Source organism: Lepus europaeus, chromosome 11 (assembly GCF_033115175.1).
Source record: "Lepus europaeus isolate LE1 chromosome 11, mLepTim1.pri, whole genome shotgun sequence".
NCBI lineage: Eukaryota > Metazoa > Chordata > Mammalia > Lagomorpha > Leporidae > Lepus > Lepus europaeus.
The window spans coordinates 80,745,455-80,772,844 of NC_084837.1; the positions used below are offsets into that span (position 1 = coordinate 80,745,455).

Below are 27,390 nucleotides of genomic sequence, written 5' to 3' on the forward strand. Positions count from 1 at the left end.
CCAAGTACTTGAGCCTTCACCAGCTGCTTCCAGGATATGCTGGAATCAGAAGCAGAACTGGGCCTCAAACCCAGGTACTCTGTTATGGGGTGCAGGTGTCCCAAGTGGAGTTTTAACTGCTGCACAAATGACCACCCCTAGAAAGTTCTTTTCCTTTGGTCCGTGTAACGTTAGGTATAGGGTTGATAGTCTAGAGAAATGTGAGAATAAATCTGGTTTCTTGCTGAGTGCTAGTTCTTCAGATATTATAGGACAGCTGTCTTCATTTTTGCTTAAACTGTATCTTAAGCCTCTTAGATACGCTTGTCATCATTTTCTGTATACTTGTAGTTAATTAATGTTCTCCTCTATAATTGATCACTATACTTCCTGTGGTCTTAGTTTTATAAAGTATGGAATTATATATTCATGAACTCATGCTAATGAGTTAGGTCTTAGATTAAAGATTTTATTTATTTCTTATTTGAAAGGCAGAGTTACAGAGAGCAGGAAATAGATCTTCCATCCACTTATTCACTTCCCAAACAGCCGCAATGGCCAGGGCTGGGCCAGGCCAAGCCAGGAGCCAGGAGCCAGGAGCTTCTTCTAGGTCTCCTATGTGGGTGCAGGGGCCCTGGCACTTGGGCCATCTTGTGCTGCTTCCCAGGTGCATTCACAGGGAGCTGAATCAGGAGTGGAGCAGCCGGAAATGAAACCGGTGCTCATGTGGGATGCCAGCGCTGCAGGCTGGGGCTTAACTAGCTACTCCACAGTGCCAGCCTCTCTCTCTCTCTCTCTCTCTCTCTCTCTCTCTCTCTCTCTCTTTTTAAGATATATTTATTTAGGGGTTAGCTCTGTGACGTAGCAGGTAAAGCCGCCGCCTGCCGTGTCAGCATCCCCTATGGGCGTCGGTTCGAGTCCCGGTTGCTTCATTTCCCATCCAGCTCTCTGCTATGGCCTGGGAAAGCAGTGGAAGATGGTCCAAGTCTTTGGGCCCCTGTATCCGTGTGGGAAGACTTAGAAGAAGCTCCTGGCTCCTGGCTTTGGATCGGCGCAGCTGCGGCTGTTGCGGCCATCTGGGGAGTGAACCAGCGGATGGAAGACTTCTCTGTCTCTACCTCTCTCTCTCTCTCTCTCTCTCTTCCTCATGAATGACACAAATCACTTGTCCCTTTTTATCCCGGGTGTGTGTGTGTGTGTGCTTCCCTAGGAATCTTAGTATTTTTGGAAACTCCACAATTCCCTCTACTGTAGCACACGGTTGCGTCTCAGCAACATAGCACATTTGCAGGCCCCGGCAATGCAGATCCACCCCGGTCTTTGGGGAAGAGCAATGAAAGTCAGCAGCGGTCTTGCCCGGGTCTTGCGTAGACCCAGCTTCCTCGCACCCAGTACAAACCTGGAGAAGGTCCTAGGCGAGGCCCTGTCCGATTCGGTGGCGTCTTACGTCTACTTTCAAGAAACATTCATTTTTGTGTTTTCACAGAGGTAGAGTTTTTCAATGAAGGCAGAAGTGTCATTTAAAAGCGGGTGGTGGGGGGGGGGAGACTGGTGGTTTCTATGACAACCAAACGGGGGGGCGCATATGAAAATTCAGCCAATCAGCGTTCGGGAATGCGTCCAAGCTTAGCCAATGAGACGGGCACGCCGTGCGTGAGGTCGCCCAATGGGGGCGCGAGCGGCGCGGTATTTGAATCCTGGAACAAGGAGACCTCGCCGACGATCCCCAGCGGTCCGGGCCCGGAGTGCAGCTCCAACGGCGCCAGTGCCTGCCAGCTCCAGTCCGCCTGGGCCGGACTGGGCCTCTCGCCTCCCGCGTCCCTCATGGCGCTGCTCCGACGCCCGACGGTGAGTGGGCCCGGACCCCCTCGCCCCGCCGAGCCGCCTTCCTCCTTCCCCATGGCCCCCGCTGCCTCTGGCTTTGCCTCTCCTGCTCCGAACCTCTTTGTCCCCGCCACAGCTGCTGCTGCTTCCTCCGGGGCTCCCCGCGGCCGGCGTCCCGCCGTCCCCGCCCCCACCCGCTGCGGGGCGTGGGGAGGGGTCGGGAAAGGTTTGGTCGTGGCACCTGTCAGGTGAGCCTCCCGCCCGCCGGCTGCCGCCCCCGGGTGCCCTTCGTCGTCCGCCCTCGGGGTTCCCTTCCTCGCCGCTCAGGGACCCGTGGTGGGGGTGGGGAGGAGGAGGAGGAGACCTGGACGAACCCCCTCCGGCCTGTGATCGCGCCAGAGAGCGGCCTGGGCCGTGTTTACTGATGTGGGGTTTGGCTCCTTAAAAAAAAAAAAAAAAGAATTTCTTCCATCCTGTGATAGGTTATCGCTTGGACCGAGATGGCAGACTGAGGGGAGAGTCCGGATCCGTTTATTTGTTCTGTGCAATAAACAAAGCGTTGTGTAGTGTTTTGAGTATTTTTGCCCCGTGAGGCTGAAGTGTGCCCGCACCTACTTTTCCGTCGCTAAGAACTGGAGGACCGTGACACACCTGAGTTCCATCGCGCTGGCTGCAAGGCTAGTTAAAAGCTGCCAGTTTCCCCTTCCAGATGAATTTTTTTCCCACCACTTTACTAAGTATTTGCATTTATAAGTGTAAATATATCAAACACATACCTAATTAAGTAAGTAGCAACAGCCATTATATGCAAGCACTGAGTTAAGTTTTCTTAGTACAAAAGGTATTGGCTTGACCGAAAGTGAAGGAGAGTTTCCAAGGTACGGGATATTTTCCCCTGTATTTATTATTTTTTAATTTATTGTTTAAAGATTTATGTGATAGAGTTACAGAGAGGCAGAGGCAGTGAGAGAGAGGTCTTCCATCCATTGGTTCATTTCCCAAATGGCTGCAACGGTCAGAGCTGGACCAGTCTGAAGCCAGGAGCTTTTTCCGGGTCTCTCTTGCGGGTGCAGGGCCCAAGCACTTGGGCCATCTTACTCTGCCTTCCCCGGGCCGTAGCAGAGAGCTGGATAGGAAGTGGAGCAGCTGGCACTGTATGCGGTGGCCCCTTTCCCCACTCCAGGGCTGGTGCTGAGGTCCTGAGTTGTACGTGTCCACACTCTCCACATAGGTCCACAGTGTCCCTCTAATTTGTGTGGAGTTTCCTCTGCCTTTTTTTCCCCTAACACTTCCCTGAGACTCACTCTCTCCCTTTTTTAAAACTATCTTCTAGTCTAGAGCAGTAATCTCCCTCCCTATTGCGCCATCTTAATCCCTGTCACCATCAGATAGGTTTAAATTTAGTCACATTACCAGGTTTCAACCCATAAGCATTACATTTTCAAACGCTTTTTAAAATTGGCAGTTGATGCTGGAAAGATTGAACAGTGACTTTGGAGAATTGCAATTCTAGGTACTGAATAAATCCACTGTGTTTAATTCATAACCTTTTGTGGAGCCAAATCCAACTAACAAGTCATTTTTCTCTAATGTAACCTATCATGTTATTTAGTGGTAAGATTCTTTCAATTCAAGGAAGGGCCCCAGTTTGCCCTGGCCCCTCGGTCTTTGTCGATCCACTCAAGTCCTCTTTTGGGAGTTCTCTTAGGAGTGGGACCCCTAAATCTCAGGGATAGGATACTGTTTTGCTTATGAAATGCTTATCACTTTGATAATAAACTTTATGGTGTGCATTGCTTTTTTTAAATGAGGTTTTGTTTCTAATCACAGTCTGTCTAAAGTAGGTAAAGATCAACTAGCAATTTTTGTTGCATATACTTTTTTTTTTTAAGATTTTATTTATTTATTTGAGACGTAGAGTTACAGACAGAGGGAGAAATAGAAAGGTCTTCCATCTGTGGGTTTACTCCCCAGTGGCTGCAACGGTTGGAGCTGGGCTGATCTGAAGCCGGGAGCTTCCTCCTGGTCTCCCACGTGGGTCCAGGGGCCCAAGGACTTATGCCATCCTCCACTGCTTTTCCAGGCCATAGCAGGGAGCTGGACTGGAAGTGTAGCAGCCGGGACTAGAACCGGCACCGCTATGGGATGCCGACGCCGCAGGCGGAGAATTAACCTACGGCGCCACAGCACCAGCCCCATGTTGCACATACTTTGAACTTCTCCTGAATCTCAGTGCTAAAACTGTTTCACCCAAGAACACCATTTCAAGCATCCTTACTTAAAAAGAGTCTGTGCTGCGGCAGCCTCATTTTATAAAGCTGCATTTGTAAGGTCATGTCTGCAGCAGCATTTCTTATTTCTAGATTTGCCATAATAAAGCTGCTCTGGTTTTTCAACTTCTGGTTTTAGAGCTTTTTAATTTTTCACTTTAATTGCACTTATAACCACTCTCTGTAGAAGTTTTTTTTTTTTTTTTTTTAAATTGATTTATTTGAAGTGAGTTACAGAGGATAGGCTGAGAGAGCAAGCGAGAAAATCTTCTATCTACTGGTTAACCCCCAAAATGGCTGCAACGGCCAGGACTGGGCCAGGCCAAAGCCAGGAGCCAGGAGGTACTTCTGGGTCTCACATGTGGGTGCAGGGACCCAAGGACTTGGGCCATGATGGCTGCTTCCCCAGGTGTGTTAGCAGGGAGCTGGATTGGAAGTGCAGCAACTGGAACTTGAATCGGCGCCCATATGGGATGCTAGCACTGCAGGTGACACTTTTACCTGCTACGCCACAATACCAGCCCCATAATGGAACATTTTTGTTTTTAAACAAATGACTTTAACAAGTGGCATTGGTGCTAGAAGAGAAATAATCATTTACTTGCAAGGCCCATTTGAATACTCAAAACAGTTTTGTAAGGTGGGAAGACTTTATCACAGATAAAGTAGATAAATGATTTGTCTAATTTAGGGTGTTATTCTTGGTCACAAAAAGCTACAGACTTCTTAAAATGTACCTTGTACCTTGAAAATAGATCTCAACATGTTCCCCTTCCCCAAAGCAGTTCTAAATTTGAGGATCTGATATTAGCCAAGTTATTTTAAATTGTTTCAATGCTTCATTAACTTTTTTTTTTTTTTTCAGGTGTCCAGTGATTTGGAGAATATAGACACAGGAGTTAATGCTAAAGCTAAGAGTCATGTGACTGTTAGGCGTGCTGTTTTAGAAGAAATTGGAAATAGAGTTACAACCAGAGCAGTACAAATAGCTAAGGTAACAACCCTGAGGCCTAAATGTGCATACAAAGGCTGATTCCGTGCAGCACTGAGGGCTGACAGTGGTTGGCTGGCCCCATTCACGTTTCTTTTTCCTTGCAGAAAGCTCAGAACACTAAAATACCAGTGCAACACCCCAAAGCTACAAATGTCAGCAAACAACTGAAACCTACTGCTTCTGTGAAACCAGTTCAGATGGAAATGTTGGCTCCAAAGGTAGGACATTCTGAATTTACACACACACAGTGCAGTCGCCTGTCTAGCTAGGTTGCAAAGGTACCTTATCATCGCTGAAACATTTCAAGAACTTTCATAGTAGAATCTCAATATTACTTTAATAACTAAATTAGTGATTTTAATGAGATTTGGTGGGTTTTAATAAGATAATACATGAGGAGTGGACATTTAACATAGCGGTTAAGATGCCTGCATCCCACATCAAAATACCTGGGTTTGAGTCCCAGTTCCAGTCAGCTTCCTGCCAGTACAGACCCTGGGATGCAGCAGAGATGGCCCAAGTAACTGGGTTCCTGCCACCCTGTGAGAGACCTGGATTGTATTTCTGGCTCCCTGGTTTGGCCTTAGCCCAGCCCTGGCTGTTGCAAGCATTTGGGGAGTGAACCTGCACTTGGAAACTTTCTCTCTCTGTCTCTCTATAAATAAATAAGATAAAAAAGAAATGCACTGTAAGAATGAACTTTCCCGTGAAGGCTTTGGAAATCTGTTGTTGGCCGGCGCCGTGGCTTAACAGGCTAATCCTCCGCCTTGCGGCGCCGGCACACCGGGTTCTAGTCCCAGTCGGGGCGCCGGATTCTATCCCGGTTGCCCCTCTTCCAGGCCAGCTCTCTGCTACGGCCCGGGAAGGCAGTGGAGGATGGCCCAAGTCCTTGGGCCCTGCACCCGCGTGGGAGACCAGGAGGAAGCACCTGGCTCCTGGCTTCGGATCAGCGAGATGTGCCGGCCGCAGCGGCCATTGGAGAGTGAACCAACGGCAAAGGAAGACCTTTCTCTCTGTCTCTCTCTCTCACTATCCACTCTGCCTGTTAAAATTAAAAAAAAAAAAAAAATGGAAATCTGTTGTTATAACACTGAGTTATAAGAAAGTATAATCTCCATCACTGGTTAGCTAACTTGGTGTTGGAATGCTAGTGGACCCCTTGGCGTGTTCACCTCATTTTCAAGTACGTCCCTGCTGTTGTTCATAAATCACTTGTGCACAGGCACCATTGTGGGTGCTGAGAATACAACAAATTCTTCACTCTCTCCAGCATAAGACGTATATATTGTTTGAAATTTTTCAGAATAAAACTTTGGATATATGAGAGTACTTCAAAAACTTCATGGAAAGTATCTGTTACAAAAAACTCGTGCATGGATTTCGCAATTTTTTTTAATCCCCAGATAAGCTTTTTTTTTTTAAGTTTTTGACAGGCAAAGTGGACAGTGAGAGAGACAGAGAGAAAGGTCTTCCTTTGCCGTTGGTTCACCCTCCAATGGCCGCTGCAGCTGGCGCACCGCGCTGATCTGAAGGCGGGAACCAGGTGCTTCTCCTGGTCTCCCATGGGGTGCAGGGCCCAAGCACTTGGGCCATCCTCCACTGCACTCCCTGGCCACAGCAGAGAGCTGGCCTGGAAGAGGGGCAACCGGGACAGAATCCAGCGCCCCAACCGGGACTAGAACTCGGTGTGCCGGCGCCGCTAGGCAGAGGATTAGCCTGTTGAGCCACGGTGCCGGCCAACCCAGATAAGCTTTTAATTCCATTTTCCATGAACTTTTTTGAAGTCCCCTTGTATTTCATAAATAGATACATTGAGCACTTACTATACATATCCAGTTGTGTTAAGGCTGCTAAGGAGACATTTTGCTCTCAGGAGCCTTATCTAGGAGGGGTATGTGTCTCTAAAATTATATTAGTAAACATCAAAATTAGTGAACATCAAATGGCCAGGGGAGACCTACTCGCTCTTCTCGGGAAGGTGCGGCTGAAGGAGGGAGAGAATGTAAAGGGAGGGAGTGGGTCAAGGAACTGGATGGCCTAAGTGGGGTTTTCAAAGATGGTAGCTGGTAGGAAAGGGCACCTTTTGGGTTGGGAAAGCAGCAATGAAAATCAAGGCAGCAAAGTGGAAAAGGCTGTAATCGTGTCCTTGGATCCAGGAGTCTGCTGCTCTAGATTGAATCAGAAGTCACATGGGAAGAAGCAGCAAGGAAGGTTGCAGCTGGAGTTGAGGGCCTTGCAATTTGTATTTTTATCCTGTTAGGCAGTGAGGAAGCTGCCAACTTTTGAGGAAGGGAAAGTACTGGAGGCATGTTGGGAGGTGTAGTTTTGACTAGCGCAGATCTCCCAGAGTATCTGCATGAGGTGCTAAGACTCAACGTTGACTGTGTTAGGTTGTACCAGAACACCTCTTAGAGACGTCATCCAGTATTTAGAAAGGATATTTTAGATACACTGCTTGGAGTAGAAGCGTGAGCCCCTTAAGTGTGTGGGTCTTAAAGCATTTATGCTTTAAATTAACAAAAAATAGAAAGGTCAATGGAGGGTGGTAGGTTAGGGGAAGGCTCCCTGTTTGGCTTTAGATTTGTTGAGGTAATGGCGGGGTATCTTCCTGGCAATGTGGTTGAAAATATGCAGTGATGTCGGAAGGAGAGAGCGGACTTGGGAACCTTTACCCAGAGGAGATGGTTGGAAGCACATTGTTATTTATGGGGGAGGAGAAAAAGACTTTGAATTGAGAACTAAAGCTCAGAGCAGTTACTCAAGATTGAACTTCCTTTAAGAGGACTTTGTGAGAAGTTTTTGGTGACTTCCTAAAAACCAGACCCAGTGGCCGATTTTAGACGTTGATCTTGCAGCTGCTGTGCAGCATTTGAGCGTGGTTCCTCCCACTGCAGATGGGTGATTGGTTTGGCGTTCTACTTCAGCTCATGATGCGCCATACCCAGCAAGTCTGTTTCTACAGTCATCCAAAGGGATAGTCAAGGCCTTTTAAATAGTGCTGTGATGAATAGCTCTTACATAGTTGCAAACATAACCTGTATTAGGATATTGGTAAATCCATTTAATGAAACACCATGTAGCCACAAATACCAACTTTTAGAAGAGTCTCTAAAAATGTCAACATCCCTGTAACAAGAAGTGGAAAAACCAGTTTCTAACACAGTACATACTATATGACCCCAGATTTGCTTTGAAAGGGTGTGTTTCTACACAAAATATCAGTGCTATTTGTTTCTGAGTATTATGTTGGGCTTAAGATTGAGTTTCATTTTCTTCCTTAAAATTTTCAGACTTTCATCCTAGGTACGTATTACTGTTTGAGAGAAGAAAACAGGCCAGTTTAAAAAAAAAAAAAACAAAAAAAAAAACCAATGAACCAAAAAAATGTTATGAAAGAAACAAAGGAAAACTTGTTTCTTCCTGTGACCTTTACAGCTCCACCCTTTCCCTTGGCTGGCTCCTTTGAGGCCGCTGTGTTTCAGATAAAGCATTGTGGAACTGCAGCCCAGTTCGTATAAACAGCACTGCCATAGTATAATATAAGCATACCTGAATGAATGATCTAGTATAGAAGCTGTCCAGGATTAATGAACAATTATTTTTCAATTCAAACACATGCCTTTCAGCTCTGGGAACCCAAGTGGTGAAGGGACCGTTAGGTCTGTCCACAAGGTGGGGTCCCACCTTCTGCAGGTGTGCCCCTCTGCTTGCGTGCCTCTGCTCAGCACTCGGCTCCGTCTGTAGAGTTGGTACTGCTGCTTTCCAGCCCATTCCTGGACTTAGGGAAACGCCAGCTGAGTACACAGGTTTCTAGCAACTTTCCTGTAAAGCTTGCAACATAAGCTGGGTGCCCATGAAAACAGGTGTTCCCAGACTTCTAATGGAATCCATACTACCCTTTCTGTAACACTGGAGGGCAGGTGAAACAACGGAATCACAGAGCCCTGGCTGAGATATTGGAAGCATTCCAGCCATTCACAGATGCTAATTATGCAATTTTTTTGGAGAAAAAATTTTTTTTTCTGATCAGTGATGTTTGGTGAACACTGAGCAGTTTGGAAGGAAGGAGAGGCTTTCCACCAGTCCCTTGTTTGCTGGGCATTGGGGAACAGGTTGGACTATTGCTTGCCTCCATGTGAGTCCCAGCTAAGTTGGGGTCCTAGGAGTCAAAGCCTGGGTTATAGTACACCTTCACAGAGAGTGATGGAAGCTTAGAGAAAGAAGTTGCAGCCAGAAACTTAGGTGAGGTTTCAGATTTGCAGATTTGATTTCAATACCAAATTCAGTGATAGTCATGGTTCAAGTACAACAATGGTTTATGGCCTAATTCTCCCTACTATAAGATCTATATAAAAGGGAAATAAGCACAGTTGCTCACTTTTTTCAAAAAAAGAGGGACTTGTTTTTAATTACACAAGAAACAGTGATAAATAGCAAAACAATACTGAAATATTTAAATGATCAGTTCGTTTGTACCCTCAAATAGCCATTCTAGCGCATTCCCAAAGCTTATCATAGTAACTGATTTTGCCTGTGTATAATTGTGTGTATCTGTATTCACAAACACATGTTTGCTACAAATAATGAAGTGATTGGCATCAGCAGTTTTTCTTTGGCTCCTTCTCTATTGCACTTAATTGACATTGTTTGTCATAAATTTAGAAAATAAAGGAACTCTTATCAAAACTTGTGAATACCTGTATTACTCCATCCTCTCAACACTCCCAACTCAAAACACCTGGCTCCTTACCAAAAGGAGCCTCTGGAGTTCACTAATTAAACATCTTTTTCCTTTATTGAGAGGCAGACAGCTGTTGGTTTACTCTCTAAATGCCATCCATGGCTGCCAGGTGCCAGGAACCCAATCCATGTCTCCCACATGGGTAACAGGAACCCAAAACCTCCTGCTAACCAAGGTCTGTATCAGCAGGAAGCTGGAGTCAGGGAGCTGGGCCCCCAGTATCAGATTTGTGTAGATTGATATGGGACACGGAAATCTTAACTACTAGGCCGAATGCCTGCCCCAAGTTAAGCAAAATTTCTTATTTATAAGGTTTCTGATCTGACTTTTCAGTTGTCTTCAACTATCCACAGAACTCATTCATTTATCTAGTTTGAAGGTTTTTATTTGTAAATCACTTTTGTTATTAAAAATTTGTGAGAGGAATAGGTATTTGGCACAGCAACCAAGATGCTGCTTGAGACACCTGCATTCTGTATTGGAGTGTGTGGGTTCAAGTCCTAGTCTACTCTACCTTCCTACCTGGCTCATGTCCACCATGGGAGCAGCAGATGGCTCAAGGACTTGGGTCCCTGTCACCCATGGATTGGTTCAGGGCTCCTGACTTTGGTTTGGCCCAGTCCTGGCTGTTTTGGACATTTGAAGAGTGAATTAGAAGATGGGAAATCTGTTTAAAAAAAAAAGTTTGTGACAGTTGACTAGCTGAGCAAATACTGAACAGAAAATTACACAGTTGGTTCTTGGGGCTTAGGTGACTGAATGGACAAGTTGGGTCTTAGAAAAGGTCTTTGAATAATTATTTTAGATTTTAAATGGAATTCTTTTTTTTTTTTTTTTTTAAGATTTATTATTTATTTGAAAGAGTTACACAGAGAGGAGAGGCAGAGAGAGAGAGAGAGTTCTTCCATCCATTGATTCACTCCCCTATTGGCCATAATGGCCGGAGCTGCGCCAATCTGAAGCCAGGAGCCTCTTCGGGATTTCCCACATGGGTCCCAGGGCCCAAGGACTTGGGCCATCTTCCACTGCTTTCCCAGGCCATAGCAGAGATCTGGATCAGAAGTGGAGCAGCCAGGACTTGAACCGGCACCCACATGGGATGCTGGTGCTTCAGGCCAGGGCGTTACCCTGCTGTTGCACAGCACAGGCCCCATAAATGGAATTCTTTCAGTCAGTTCTCAATTAGGAGCCAGAGCATGTATGCTCGTCTTATCCTGGGAGCTTTGGATAGGACCAGACTCGGGTGCTTCTGAAGGGGACGTGGATGAACATTCCTCACTGCTAAGCTAGCACCTGAGGTGGTGAGGGCGACCTCCGATGCCTGACACCAGACACCGGTGCTGACAGCTCACCCTAACACTGGAGCTCCGTGGCTTAGGAAGGTGCCCCTCTGCTTCCAGCCACCCTGCCACGTTCCTTCCAGGACTTCGCTCCTCCTTCAGCTTCAGTCTGCACTGTTCTCGAGGTTCTTGTTCCCCTTTCCCCTCTCTGCACAGGGCACCTTGGGGTTCCCAGGTTTGTTTTCATTTTCTGTGCTTCTCTGGCACCCAAGCCTGGTTTCCTTTGGCACCCCATGGCCTTTGCTCTTGAGGGCTCAACTTGTGGAGTAGATGGAATGCACCTCACTGACGTGGTCCTTCCTCAGGTTAAGATCTTTGATTTTAGAGGGAAGGGCTTGTTTAGGAACTGCTCGCTCTTTTTTGGTGTTGGTCCTCCGAGACTGAAGATCAACAATCACTGAGCTTTCATGTAAATGAAAATTACCTTTTTTATTATACAGCCTCCTCTTTTTATATTTTATTACTTTAATACATATTCTTTATAACTTAGCAGTCCTGTTAGGTTGTACTTTGTACCTCTTATTCTTTCTAAAGTCATGGTTTATTTATGCTTCATTACTAAATACTTAACTTACTTTATAAATTTTTAATTTGTGTGGTTTCTGTAAATAAGCACCCAGTCAGCAGTATAAGAAAATAAAATACTGTGTTGTATGCTTGTGTGGCCTTTGCTTTCTTCTCTTATTTTATCCATAGACTTGAACATGCTTTTCTTTTTTAAGATTTATTTATTTGAAAGGCAGACTTACCGAGAGGCAGAGGCAAAGAGAGAGAAGTCTTTTTTATCTGCTGGTTCACTCCCCAAATGGCCGCAATGACTGGAGCTGGGACAATCTGAAGCCAGGAGCCAGGAGCGTCTTCCTGGTCTCACACGCAGGTGCAGGGGCCCAAGCACTTGGGCCATCTTCTGCTGCTTTCCCAGGCCATAGCAGAGAGCTGGATCGGAAGTGGAGCAGCCACATCTTGGACTGGCTCCTATAAGGGATACTGGCACAGCACTGCAGGTGGAGGCTTTACACGCTATGCCATAGCACTGCTCCCCTCCCCCCGCCCCCCTCTTTTTTGGTAAGGTTTATTTGAAAGGCAGAGGGACAGAGCAAAAGATCTTTAATATACTGGTTTGCTGAATGACTGGGATGTCTGGGGCTGGAGTAAGCCAGAACCAGGACCCAGGAACTCCATACAGGTCTCTGACATGGGTGGCAGGGGCCCAAGTACTTGGGTTTTTTTTCTACTGTTTTCCCAGGCACATTAGCAAGGGAGCTTTATCAGAAGTGGAACAGGCTGGACTTGAACCACATTCTGATATGGGTTGCCAGTGTTGCAAGCAGTGACTTAATCCACTGCAGTGCAATGTAGGTCCCCTGGAACATGCTTTTTCTTTGTTTAAAGATTTATTTGTAAGGGCTGTCTGTGGTGTAGGAGGTAAAGCTGCCACCTGCAGTGCTGTGGCATAGCAGGTAAAGCTGCCGCCGGCAGTGCTGGCATCCCATATGGGCGCTGGTTCGAGGCTGGGTCTCTCCACTTCTCATCCAGCTCTCTGCTATGGCCTGGGAAAGCAGTAGACGATGGCCCAAGTCCTTAGGCCCCTGCACCTGCATGGGAGACCCAGAAGAAGCCAGGACATCTGAGGAGTGAAATGGCAGATGGGAGATGTCTCTCTGCCTCTGCCTCTATGTAACTGTTTTTCAAATTAATAAATAAATAAATCTTTATAAAATATATTTCTTTATTAATTTGAAAGGCAGAGTAACACAGAGATCTTCCACCTGCTGATTCGCTCCACGGATAGCCACAGCAGCCAGGCTGGGGCCAGGCCAAAGCCAGGAACCCCATCCAGGCCTCCCACATGGGTGACAGGGGCTCACACACTTGGGCCATCTTTTGCTGCCTTCTCAGGCACATTATTAGCAGGAAGCTGGAAGCAGAATAGCTGGGACACAAACGCGCTCTGATCGGGGTTGGTGACGTTGAAAGCCGCTAACCCGCTGCACCACAACACTAGTCCCGCTTTTCTGCTCTTCAGTTGCTGAACAGTTTCTCAATTCATAATAAATATTTGAAGAGAAGAAAGCATTATGCTTGGCAGAGGAAGCTACTGTTAAAATGAATGATTTGTTCCAGGAATCTCTGAACCTAGGTGACCAGTGTTTTTCATTTATCGAGTACCTACTACGTGTCAGCAATCATTTCGGCATTTGAGAAACCAAATAAGTAAATAAATTTAAAACCACATTGTGGCAGAGATGGTCAGAGAACACATATATGAGTAAACTCTAGAATATCAGCAGATGATAGATTCTTTAAGAAAAGAAACAGAGATGACATATATGTGGGGGAGGGTAAGGAGAGCAGCAATTTAAGTTGGTGGTTTTACTTTTATTTTTAAACGTTTTTTACTTGAGAGAGAGTTACAGACGCAGGGCGAGACAGAGAAAAAAGTCTTGCATCCTCTGGTTCACTCCCCAAATGACTACAACAGCCAGAGCTGGTCCCATCAGAAGCCAAGAGCTTCTTCCAGGTCTCCCCAAGCACTTGGGCCATCTTCCACTGCTTTTCCAGGCTATTAGTAGACAGCTGGATTGGAAGTGGAATAGCTGGGACTGGAACCAACATCCTTATGGGATTTCATTGCTGTAGGTGGAAGCTTGACCTGCTGTGCCACGGTGCTGGCCTCAGTGGTGGTTTTAAATAGGAGTCAGAATAGGCCTTTTTTGAGCAGGGTAACACTTCAGCAAAGCAAAGAAGGTGAGGGGATTGCCCTGCAGATACACAGGCAAGAGCATTGTGGCTGGAGTAGCTGGCTCATTTGAGGTCTTGTCAGGAGCCTGGGGCAAAGCAAACCAAGGGGAGAGGAGTGGGAGATGGATGGGTTAGCAAGGGAAAAGTGAGTGGGCCAGGTGGTGATGGAGGCCTCATAGGCGCTGAGGACTTTGATTTTCACCTTGAGTGAAATTAGAGAGTTTTAGGGGCCGGTGCTGTGGCATAGTAGGTAAAGCCATCGCTTGTAGTGCCAGCATCCCATATGGGCGCCGATTCAGTTCCCGGCTGCTCCACTTCGATCCAACTCTCTGCTGTGGCCTGGGAAAGCAGTAGAAGATGACCCAAGTCCTTGGGCCCCTATACCCGCCTGGGAGACCCAGAAGAAACTCCTGGTTCTTGGCTTTGGATTGGCGCAGCTCCAGCCGTTGCGGCCATTTGGGGAGTGAACCAGTGGATTAAAGATGTCTGTCTGTCTGTCTCTCTCTCTGCCTCTGTGAAACTCTGCCTTTCAAATAAATATTTTGAAAAGAAAAGAAATTAGAGAGTTTTAAACAGTTATTTTCTCTGTGAAAACATTTGCTGTATCTTGGCTTTAACGTAGTTAAACAATGCCGGTGATACTGATGTTTAATCCTGTGGGCTCTGTGGTTTGTGGGGAGGGCTGCTCCTAACAGTAATACGTGTGCTTTAATTGGTTGTAGGGCCCTTCCCCCATACCTGAGGATGTCTCCATGAAGGAAGAGAACCTCTGCCAAGCTTTCTCTGATGCTTTGCTCTGCAAAATCGAGGATATTGATAATGAAGACTGGGAGAACCCGCAGCTCTGCAGTGACTATGTTAAGGATATTTACCAGTATCTAAGGCAGCTTGAGGTGAGTGGGCCTTTGTGTTTACCTTGTGCAAGCAGTGGGGAATTTGCCACACAGCTGGGAAGGAAATGAGGTCAACGTTTTAAACTTTTTATTCTGTCAACAGGTTTTGCAGTCCATAAACCCACATTTCTTAGATGGAAGAGACATAAATGGACGTATGCGTGCTATCCTGGTTGACTGGCTCGTGCAAGTGCACTCCAAGTTCAGGCTCCTGCAGGAAACCCTGTATATGTGCGTCGCCATCATGGATAGGTTTTTACAGGTAAGTGTGACTTCAGGCACTTGGTGTCCGAGCCTCCTTGAGTATCATAGTTGTGCTTCAGGGATAGAAAGCTAAGATCTCTTGGAATAGAAGAAAAGATCAAAAGCCAATTCATTAGGACCCAAAGAACTTTAGATGCTAGAAAAGGAAGTAGACAAAGTGTGTCAAACCCTTAATGATGACAACCAACTCAGGGCATTTCTCTAAGGTCAGCCTGCTAACAGTTGCTCCGGAAAATAGTTTCTCTTGCCCAAAATACTTGGGACCAGAAGTGTTTTGCATTTTGTAATATTTGCATATACGTAGTGAGATATCTTGGGGATGGGACCAAAGTCTAAACAAAATCTGTTTTTGTTTCATGCACGCCTTCTACATATAGTCTGAGGGTGCCTGTGTTGACTGTCACTCATCACATGAGGTCAAGTGTGCAATTTTCCACTTGTAGTGTCATGTTATCACTCAAGTTTTGGATTTTGTAGCAGTTCAGATCAGGGATGCTCAACCTTAGTACTTTGCCACATTATTCATCAAAAGAAGTATGCTCTCAGGTGGTGTGAAAGTTGATCTGAAGTTTGTGGTCTTTGGTTACTGGTTTTTAAGCCTACTTGCATGACTTAGAAAGTTTGGTACTCTTTGGTGTTAAATTTCTCCATCCAGATAATGAGGAATATGGCTTAAGAATCTCAAAGTTTCAGGGCTGGTATTGTGACGTAGCAGGTAAGGCCTCTGCCTGCGATGCTGGCATCCCATAAGGGTGCTGGTTTGAGACTTGGCTGTTCCATTTTCCACCCAGCTACCTGCTAATGCACCTGGGAAAGCAGCAGAGGATGGCCCAAGTGCTTGGGCCCCTGCACCCACATGGGAGACCTGGAAGAAACTCCTGGCTTTGGCCAGCCCAACCCTGGCTGTTGTGGCCATCTGGGGAGTGAACCAGTGGATGGAAGACCTCTCTGTGTCTCTCCCTTTCCTCTCTGTAGGTCTGACTTTTGAATAAATAAATAAATAAATAAATAAATCTTTTTAAAGATTTAAAGGCAGAATTAGAGGGAGACACAGAGAGATGTTCCATCTACTGTGAACTCCCCCAATAGCCACAGTGGCCGGAGCTGTGCTGATCTGAAGCCAGGAGCCAGGAGCTTCTTCCGGGTCTCCCACATGGTTGCAGTGGCCCAAGGACTTGGGCCATCTTCTGCTGCTTTCCCAGGCTCATTAGCAGGGAGCTGATCAGAAGTGGAACAGCTGGGACTTGAACCAACTCCTGTAAGACTCTGGCCCTGCAGGTGGCAGCTTAACCTGCTGTGCCACAGCATTGGTCCCAATAAATAAGTAAATAAATCTCCAGCCAGTTGTGGCATTTAATCACAGAAGAGTGAGGAGGTACAAATTTATTCCCCCAAAGGAGCAAGGGTGGGTCTGTATAGTGGGCTAAGAATGTGGACCATAAAGCGGACTGTCTGAAAATACGCTGTGAGGCAGAATGATCTTCAAAGTATTTATCATTTGGGAATGCACAGACACTATCCAGTTAGGGGAACACCAAATGTGAATTGCTAATATATTGTCTAACAAATGTTAGCAAATGAGGATTTGTTTGAAGGCACCGATGGGTTTAGGTCAAGTACATATTATGCAACACGATATATTTATGTTTGTAATTGTCCTCAGATAGTGCAGAATCCTAAGTGACCATAGATTCAGTGGGTTTTCAGTCTTAAGTCCTCATCAGGCAGGAAGGCACAGCACTATTTTAAGTAGATTTCCTATAATGACAGTTGAAGCAAGAAAAATAAAGTTGTAGTTTAGAAAGAAAAAGGAAATTAAGGGAAATACATGTACCCTGGGCTGAGATTTTTCCCTCACTGAAGTATTGTTGAAGGGTTTTTCAAGCTGAATGATTTGTGTATTTTTGGGGAGACTTAAGGAAATGTAGAGCCATCGTTTAAAACCTCCCTCTCTGTCTTGGCTGCATCTCCGTTCAGCCCACACTGAGTGCCAGTCAAAGGGTGACTAGGGGAGCTTGCTTGTCAGACTTGGATTCTTCTCTTCTCCACAATGGAGTCATGTTGGGCTGGTGTCTGAATCTCTTCTCGGGTCGTCTCCTTATAATTGAAGATGAAAACGTATGCACTTCGTGGGATTTTTGTGCAGATTGGATGAGAGGATGTGTTAGCCTCTTGGCACTGTGCCTGGCCCAGGGTCAGTTCTCTGTAACAGAGCTGCCCTGCTCACGGCGCTCCCCACTGTGAGCATTCAGGTGTTGGGGGCCTGACCCTCTTGTTGGGGGACGTTTTGACACACGTGTTTTCAATCAGGTTCAGCCAGTCTCCCGCAAGAAGCTTCAGCTAGTTGGGATAACTGCTCTGCTATTGGCTTCCAAGTACGAGGAGATGTTTTCTCCAAATATTGAAGACTTCGTTTATATCACAGACAATGCTTATACCAGTTCTCAAATCCGAGAAATGGAAACTCTAATTTTGAAAGAACTGAAATTTGAACTGGGTCGACCCTTGCCCTTACACTTCTTAAGACGAGCATCAAAAGCAGGCGAGGTAAGTGCCCATTTTTGTTTGAGGTCTCATCCCAGGAACATTGACCCACTTTAAGAGAAGTGTAAGAATTGGCAGAAAGCATCCTTTAGATAAGCCTTAATGCATGTCTTGTCAGTTCGTATGAGAAAAGGCCTCACATTCTGGGTGTATAACAGATGTAGAACAGAGCAGTCCTTGGGAAGGAGTGAGTGAAGTAGATTTGCATTCCTAAGGTCACCCCAGAATTCTGCAAGATAGTGATAGCCGTTGTGGTTCTTACTGTCCTTGGCTGTTCTTTCCCAGGTCGATGTGGAACAGCATACTTTGGCCAAATACTTGATGGAGCTGACTCTCATTGATTACGACATGGTGCATTATCACCCTTCTAAGGTAGCGGCGGCTGCTTCCTGCTTGTCTCAGAAGGTTCTAGGCCAAGGAAAATGGGTGAGTAGTAGGTTTAAGAAGAAATTAACAGGGCTGACGCCATGGCTCACTTGGTTAACCCTCTGCCTGCAGCGCCAGCATCCCATATGGGCACCGGGTTCTAGTCTCAGTTGCTCCTCTTCCAGTCCAGCTCTCTGCTATGGCCTGGGAGGGCAGTGGAGGATGGCCCAAGTGCTTGGGCCCCTGCACCCACATGGGGGACCAGGGAGAAGCACCTGGCTCCTGGCTTCAAATCAGCGTAGCGCCGGCCGTAGCGGCCATTTGGGGAGTGAAGCAACGGAAGGAAGACTTTTCTCTCTGTCTCTCTCTCACTGTCTATAACTCTACCTGGCAAATAAAAAAAAAAAAGAAGATAGGCTGGTGCCGCGGCTCAGTAGGCTAATCCTCCGCCTTGCGGCGCCGGCACACCAGGTTCTAGCCCCGGTTGGGGCACCGATCCTGTCCCGGTTGCCCCTCTTCCAGGCCAGCTCTCTGCTGTGGCCAGGGAGTGCAGTGGAGGATGGCCCAAGTCCTTGGGCCCTGCACCCCATGGGAGACCAGGAGAAGCACCTGGCTCCTGCCATCGGATCAGCGCAGTGCGCCGGCCGCAGCGTGCCTACCGCGGCGGCCATTGGAGGGTGAACCAACGGAAAAAAGGAAGACCTTTCTCTCTGTCTCCCTCTACTATCCACTCTGCCTGTCAAAAAAAATAAATAAATAAAATAAAAAAAAAAAAGAAGAAGAAATTAACTAGGCTATATGTAGGCCCTGATGATATTAAAAACTTTGGCATTTTCACAGAGTTATCTGTGCAAAGGCCTTTCAACGGGACAATTCAGGTACTGGCTGACTACACCGCTATACACAGATGTAATGCAGAGTTGCAAACAATGAGGAAGGCCATAAAGAATCAGTATGTGTGTGTTTTCTTGGGTATTTTGTTGAGTGAAACAAGCAAGTTGTCAAGCATATAAGACAAAGTAAGGCCAAGGCCTGACAGTTAGCCTGTGATGCTAGGAGGCACTTTCAGATTCAGATGAGAGTCAGACACCAGCTCCTGACCCTCATCTCACAAACCAGCAAGGAGGACAGGAAAGCAGAAGGAGCTGGATGACTGCATGCAAGGCCTGGGGTACGCTCGTGGAGCGGCTGACGCCATGCTGCCTCTGAGCCAAGGTAGTCTGCAGCTGTGCCCTGAGAGCGCAGGGAGATGAACTGTCTCTTAACAGCTCCCGGGGAGATAGGGAGGTGAGTGGGAGATGGCTTAGAAGCAGCTCCTCCCACGCTGCCATCCCTTCCTGTTCCAGGAGGATCACAATGCATTTCTTTTTAGAGATTGATTTATTTATCTGAAAGGCAGAGTTGCAGAGGCAGAGAGGTCCTCCATCTGCTGGTCCACTCCCCAAATGACTGCAACAGCCGGAGCTGAGCTGATCCGAAGCCAGGAGCTGCTTCCAGGTCTCCCACGTGGGTACAGGGGCCCAAGCACTTGAACCGTCTCCTACTGCCCTCCCAGGCCATAGCAGAGAACTGGATCAGAAGTGAAGTAGCCAGGACCAGAACTGGCGCTCATATGGGATGCCGGCACTGCAGGCGGTGGCCTTACCTGCTACACCACAGTGTCGGCCCCTTACAATGCATTTTGCCAAGCAGATCAATTGCTTTAGGGCTTGTGTGACCTCTGTGCGTAGATGCAAAGTTGCCAGGGCAGCTGTCATCTGTACAACTGTGTATGGCAGTTTATTTTTTAAGTTAGAGCGTGTGTTTGCATGTGTATTTATGTGTTTGCTAATTTTCCAAAAACTGGAGCACTAATCCAGGAACTAATGAGAATGGATACTGTAGGGTTCTGTGGGAACAGGGCAGAAGATTGAGGAAAGGAGGACTTTGGATTGTAACTATTGACTTTTACCTGATAATGATGTCAGTTTTTAACAATGAAAATATCTTATGCAAATTTTAAAATGGAATTTAGGCAGGAACAAACAATTTAACTCTTTCAAATTGGTAACAGAACACAGAGGAAAAATTGATTCAGATACCTTGAACTCATCATTCTGAAGGCATATCCTTCCTATGATGGCAAAACAAAGGACCCAAAGCAATTAAATAACGTTCACTTTGCAGGTTTATTATTAATAGTGGTCTCTTATAGTACTGAAACTATTTTATGTGTATTGTAGGATAAAGCAAAATTTATTCATGTTATTAAGAACTAAAATTTTTAATATATAAAGAGACAAAATATTGTTAATAAACAAATGGAAAAATCTCATTGTTAAATCTGCTTTGACAATCTCGTTGAGTTCATTATGGAAGGGCTTAGAAACAATGACAACCTGGTAGCAATAAGCATATCTTTTGTGCTTATATCTTTTTTTTTTTTTTTTTTTAAGATTTATTTAGTTTGCTTGAAAGTCAGAGTTACAGAGAAAGAGAGAGAGAGAGAGGTCTTCCATCCACTGGTTCACTCCCCAGATGGCCACAACGGCTGGAGCTGCGCCCATGCGAAACCAGGAGCTAGGAGCTTCTTCCAGGTCTCCCACGCTGGTGCAGGAGCCCATGGATTTGCTTCCCAGGCCATAGCAGAGAGCTGGGTAGGAAGTGGTACAGCCGGGTCTCGAACCGGTGCCCATATGGGATGGCAGCACCACAGGTGGCGGCTTTACCTGCTACACCACAGTGCTGGCCCCTGTGCTTATATCTTGGATACTAAATACCACTATCCACTAGGACCTAGGGCTCTTTAGCAAATAGCTGATTTCAGGGCCTTTGCAGGGGAAGTGCTCCGTGGTGTCAGTGATCCAAGATCATTGAGGTCACATCAGAACATATGAACTGGTTTGAAAGGGCTCTTGACTAAATTTGAGCATTAAAAAGAATAATGTCTATAAAAATAATTCATGAGTTCATAGTGATGCAAAAAATTAAAGGGGACTTTATTTCATTCCTTCCTTCTTTCCTTTGAAAGAAAAGAACTGAACCTAGGCCCTCTGTGGGACTCGAGCATTTTTTTTTTTTTTTGACAGGCAGAGTGGACAGTGAGAAAGAGAGACAGAGAGAAAGGTCTTCCTTTTACTGTTGGTTGAACCACCAATGGCTGCCACGGCCAGCGCACCACGCTGATCTGAAGGCAGGAGCCAGGTACTTCTCCTGGTCTCCCATGCGGGTTCAGGGCCTAAGGACTTGGGCCATCCTCCACTGCACTCCCAGGCTGTAGCAGAGAGCTGACCTGGAAGAGGGGCAACCAGGACAGAATCCAGTGCCCCGACTGGGACTAGAACCCAGTGTGCCGGTGCCACAGGTGGAGGATTAGCCTAGTGAGCCGTGGCGCCGGCCATCGAGCATTTTAATCACCACAAATTAAATGCCTGCCCTAGCATTCTTTTATTTTGTGTTTCTTTTTTTAACTTAATATTTTTTGAGACGACATTTTAAATTTACATTACAGTCAAAACTTACTGGCTCCGCTAAATAAGAGAAGTTCAACCAATAAAAAGTAAAGAGACAATAATCCAGAAGAAAATACATAAACACTATAAACAATAATCAAATGAAGAGATGTTCAATTTCCCTCATATAAAGTAAATTTTAAAATAGTCACAAAATCATTAAAACTATATTAGTACAGGGTCTGGCGCCATGGATCACTTGGTTAATCCTCTGCTTGCGGCGCCAGCATCCCATATGGGCACCGGTTCTAGTTCTGGCTACTCCTCTTCCAGTCCAGCTCTCTGCTGTGGCCCAGGAAGGCAGTGGAGGATGGCCTAAGTGTTTGGGCCCCTGCACCCGCATGGGAGATCAGGAGGAAGCACCTGGCTCCTGGTTTCAGATCGGTGCAGTTTCAGGCATAGCAGGCATTTAGGGGGTGAACCAACGGAAGGAAGACCTTTCTCTCTGTCTCTCTCTCTCACTGTCTATAACTCTACCTGTCAAAATAAATAAATAAATACAACTTTAAAAACTATAGTAGTATATCAGTCTATCAATTTGTTTGACAAAGATTTAAGCCAAGTTTGACAAAACACTATGTTTGCAGCAAAACTGATATACTTAGGCATTTGTTTATTTTTTTAATTTTAGTTCCTGTATATAAAGAAGAACATGTGATATTTCTCTATGTCTGGCAGGACTCTGGTTTTTTTAGTGATCTTATTTATTTGAGAGGTAGAGTTACAGATAGTGAGAGGGAGAGAGAGAGAGGAAGGTCTTCCATCTGCTGGTTCACTCCGCAAAGTGCCACAATGACCAGAGCTGGGCTGATCGAAGCCAGGAGCCAGGATCCTGGGTCCCCAAAGCACATGCAGGGGCCCCAGCTCTTGGATCATCTTCTACTGCTTTCCCAGGTAATAGCAGAGGGCTGGATTGGAAGAGGAGCAGCCAGACTAGAACTGGCACTCCCATGGGATGTTGGCACCACAGGTGGAGGATAACCTGTGCCACAGTGCAAACTGCTTTAAAATTCTTTTTCAAAGATTTATTTATTTATTTGAAAGAGAGTTACAGAGATGCAGAGAGAGAAAGGTCTTCCATCCACTGTTCACTTTCCAAATGGCTGCAATGGCCAGAGCTGGGCCGATGTGAAGCCAAGAGCCTGGAGCTTCTTCCAGGTCTCCCACACAGGTTCAGGAGCTCAAGGACTTGGGCCATCTTCTGCTTTCCTAAGCCACAGCAGAGAGCTGGATCAGAAGTGGAGCAGCCAGGACTCAACCTGGTGCCCACATGGGATGCCAGCACTGCGGGCAGTGGCTTTACCTGCTACACCATAGCGCTGAACCCAAGACTATTTATTTATTTATTTATTTTTTGGCAGGCAGAGTGGATAGTGAGAGAGAGACAGAGAGAAAGGTCTTCCTTTTTGCCGCTGGTTCACCCTCCAATGGCTGCTGCGGCTGGCGCATCTCGCTGATCCGAAGCCAGGAGCCAGGTGCTTCTCCTGGTCTCCCGTGGGGTGCAGGGCCCAAGGACTTGGGCCATCCTCCACTGCCTTCCCGGACCATAGCAGAGAGCAGGCCTGGAAGAGGGGCAACCGGGATAGAATCTGGCGCCCCAACCGGGACTAGAACCTGGTGTGCCGGTGCCGCAAGGCAGAGGATTAGCCTGTTAAGTCACGGCGCTGGTCCAAGACTCTTTATTTTTAAAATCAGAGTACCAGCTAATTAAAGTAGAAAGTGATAGAATTAGAAATCTATTTTCTTTTAGTTTCCAATACAATGATTGATTCAAGTAAGGACCATCAATGGATACAAAAATCTTTAAATGAATTAATTTGGAGGAACAAGATTCATGTGCTCTCAAATTATCATCCTATAGACACTTCAGATTTTGAAGAATTATGATGGAGGGGTCTGATGGTTACCACCTTACCCCAGGGATCAAGTTTGGCATAACCAGTAGTGGGCCACCTTGCTCTGTGTTTGCTGGTGCAGCCCGGAGTGCTTATGATCTCTGATGCAGTGTTCATGCCCTCATTCAGTCCTGAGAAAACACACAGACAAATCTGTAGTGGGAGACCTTCTGTAAGTAACTGGGGCTGAATACATCAGAAAGTTGTCATTTAAAGCCAAGAAGGAAGAGGTTGTTTTATTTTTTTAAATTTAAAATGAATAAAGACACAGTGATCCAATATACTGCATATACTTTGATTGGACCCTAGATCTAAAACACAATTAAAAACCAAATAAAAACCTTCTATATAGAACGTTTTTGGAACAATTGGAGAAATAGGAGTATTGACAATTTTATTAGATGATGCTAAAGAATTGTTGGTACCATTCCTTGTGTGAGAATGATATTGTAGATAGGTAGGAAAATACACTAAAATATTCCTAAAAAGATGTTTCTGAAACATTTAGAAGTGAAATCACATGTCTGCAACTCACTTTCATATGGTTCAGCAAAAATTGTGTGTGTGTTTGTGTGTTCACACAGAAGTACACAGCCAGAGTGCATGTCTGCAGGTAGGCAAACTCCCAAAGAGAAGGGGAGAAAAGGGGCTGGGCCGTACACAACAGCAGTGCAGTCCTAAGGTTGCCAGCCTACAGGATACCTCACAAATGTAATTAAAAGATTGTTTATTTTGGTTCAAGAACAAAATTTGAAATCCATACAAACTGATAGTTCTGCGAATAGTTCATGGAAAATGTACATTGTAAAGAATCTATAAATGGGTTTCAAAATACTTTTGTACTAAGATAAACATATACATATACACACACATATATCCATATATATAAGTATGTATAATAAAGGCTTTATTTAGAACTTTTATCTTAATCCATAGTGCAGTTTGTCTCCTAATGTGGCTATCAGGGCAGGGCTGTGGCAGAGTGATGTGTGTGACGTGGCCAGCACTGTAAAGGGGCATCTCTTTGTTTGGTTTTGTTTTCATTCTACCTCATTTTTCATTCCTTTCACTTTGGTGATAGAGGTAGTCCTGAAAGCTTTGTTACTAGAAGCATCCTGCAGCCCTGGGGAAACCTCTTTAAAAAATAATAAAATGGGGGCCGGCACTGTGGTGCACTGGGTTAAAGCCCTGGTCTGCAGTGCCGGCATCCCATATGGGCGCTGGTTCAAGTCCCGGCTGCTCCACTTCTGATCCAGCTCTCTGCTATGGCCTAGGAAAGCAGTAGAAGATGGCCCAAATGCTTAGGCCCCTGCACCCATATGGGAGACCTGGAAGCAGCCTCAGGCTCCTGGCTTCGGATCGGGCCCAGCTCCAACCATTTTGCCATTTGGGAAGGGAACCATTGGTTGGAAGACTCCCTCCCTCCCTCCCTCCCTCCCTCCCTCTCTCTCTCTCTCTCTCTCTCTCTTTCTCTGCTGCTGCCTCTTTGTAACTCTGCTTTTCAAATAAATAAAGAAACCTTTTAAACATAACAATAATAATAAAATGGCCTTTGATTTAGCTGACAGCCTCACACTATCTTTTTGCCAATCTGAAGCCAGGAGCCTCCTCTGGGTCTCCCAGGCGGGTTCAGGGGCCCAAGGACTTGGGCCATCTTCTGCTTTCCTAGGCCATAGCAGAGAGCTGGACTGGAAGTGGAGCAGCCGGGACCTGAACCGGTGCCCACATGGGACACTGGCACTGCAGGAGGCAGCTTTACCCACCACGCCAAAGCACCAGAGCCCTCACAGTGTCTTAAGAGAGCTCTGTTCCGGGGCCACAGTCATCTGGTTCCATGGTTGTAGTTAGGGCCATGAGACTTTTTGGAAGGTAAGAATCATCCTTTACAGCTTTAAATGTCACATCAGTGTGTGTACCATTTGTTCTGCCCCTCACTCCTTTCTGTCTTCTCTTTGCCTTGTATCCAGAATTTAAAGCAGCAGTATTACACAGGGTACACCGAGAACGAGGTGCTGGAAGTCATGCAGCACATGGCCAAAAATGTGGTGAAAGTAAATGAAAACTTAACTAAATTCATCGTAAGTACTTGTGTGTCTTAACCTGTGGAAAGCATGGGGTGGTGGGTACTGTTTGAGTTTGTGTGTGACTGCATTTTCATGTAAATGTATGGTTGGCCTATGTGAGAGTCTATTTTAGCACAAATCTTTAATATTTTGGTGGTATATAGTGATCAATCCTAAAAGCAGGCTTTCTTAGAGACAGGGTAGATAGGCTAGCTGCGTCTCGGCCCAGTGCAGTCAGCCATTCAACGGTTTTGTTCACCCTGTGCTCATGCCAGCCCTTTGGTTAGGGCACCCATGAAGCAAGAGAGGTGGGGGGCTCTGTGATCAGAATTAGCCAGGGCCCATGTCAGATGGCTGTGTGGAGGTTGTGTGTATTTGGGTGATCTTAGGGTTTTTGTCGCCAAGGTCTCTTGGCGCAGGGACTGAAAGGCATCTGTGTAGTGAGCTTGGGGGAGGAAGAGCCCCTGAAGCCCATTCAGGAAGCATCCTGAGGGCATAGCATCTGTCAGTGCGTGGCCCACCTGTGAGGAGCAGTTACAGGGGGCTTGGTGCTTGCCTGTGCTGTGTGACCCTAAATATCAGAGGTCACCAAAGGTCTAATGACAGAGCGTCAAGAGCCTGTACCCTAGAGAAGCCTCTGTTGTCCTCACAATGTGGAATTTCAGCAAGACTGAGCACATGGTGCAAGCATATTGTGTTTTCAGTCCCGAGGGTGTTGTCTGGGGTTTGCTAATCCCTAGTGCCATGTATGACTGCCAGTCGGGTGAAGCTGTTCTGTGCTGATGGCACTTAGGAATGACAAAAACAGCTCCTACTTCCCATCCCTTTGGTAGCTCATGAGAGAAGCTTGCTCCTTTGACCTTGAAATTTGTTCCCCCATCAGCTGTACCACCAGCTGGGTTTTCTCCATTAATGAACTTGCAGGAAATGATCAGGCACAACATGTGGGGGGCCCAGAGCTCTCACTGGCTGCAAGGGCAGGGCTGCAGCATACCCTCTGGCTGTTGTGCCTCTGGCCCTAGATTCTTGTGCATTACATTACGAGGAGTAAGGTGGGGGATCCTGACATGTGCTTCATCCCAAATGCCTTCTGCAGGCCATCAAGAATAAGTATGCAAGCAGCAAACTCCTGAAGATCAGCACGATCCCTCAGCTGAACTCAAAAGCCATCAAGGACCTTGCCTCCCCTCTCATGGGAAGGGCCTAGGCTGCTGCAGCTTCATCCATGCACTTTTTCTAACTGGTTCAGAACTCTTGGTTTTGTACATAATCGACCAGCCTACTTCATGAAACGTCTTCTCAGACCGATTTTCTAAGTATATTGAGGAAAAATAAAGCTATTGATTTTTCTTGTGGTATCCCATGTGTACTTATTTATTCTGTACTGAAGAAATCAGCAAAAGCTTGCTTTGACCAATTCCTCTTTGAGCGATCGTGAATAGTGTGTCAATTATTGCCTTCATGGCTTTGGGAGAGGCCTTCCTACCATTTTCTGAAATGAAAAAAAAATACCTAGAATTTGGTTCAGTCACCCCCAACCCTATATTCTTGAGTAGAAACAGGTTCATGTAAACATTTAAAATGGGAAGTAACTGTGACATTTTCCTTTCTAGAACCTACTCAACTGCTCATTAACTCCTATGTAGGAACCTGGCCCGCTAGGGCAACAGCACCAGAGTAACCCTTGTCATGGGTCTCTCTGACCAAGGCCGAGTTGGTACCAGGAAGAGCAGGTTCCGGGGGCTACCGCTGGAGAAAGCAGGTGGGCCTGTGTGTCCTGTTGCAGACGTGCTGCCTCACTACATGTGCTTGGTGGTGATTTTGTTTGTTGTTTGGTTTTGACCAAACATTCAGTCACACTGAATGTTTCCTAAGGGGAAATGCCTCCTCAGTCCCCAACCACCAACTCAGAAACAAACAAAAACTATGAACTTAATAAGTCTCTTACAGCAACAGCTTCCCATATTGTGAGTTCTACAGGATT

General features: G+C 46.2%; 1 protein-coding gene across 1 annotated transcript; it reads left to right on the plus strand.

Moving 5' to 3' along the window:
• The first annotated feature begins 1,691 nt into the window (after positions 1 to 1,691).
• CCNB2 (cyclin B2) lies at positions 1,692 to 26,758 on the plus strand. The gene is made up of 9 exons (XM_062206031.1): positions 1,692 to 1,827; positions 4,939 to 5,067; positions 5,172 to 5,285; positions 14,613 to 14,783; positions 14,887 to 15,045; positions 17,358 to 17,594; positions 17,877 to 18,017; positions 25,311 to 25,421; positions 26,503 to 26,758. Exons 1-9 carry the CDS (start codon positions 1,804 to 1,806, stop codon positions 26,611 to 26,613), a joined length of 1,197 nt encoding a protein of 398 aa, XP_062062015.1. The 5' UTR covers positions 1,692 to 1,803; the 3' UTR covers positions 26,614 to 26,758.
• The last annotated feature ends 632 nt before the right edge of the window (positions 26,759 to 27,390 follow it).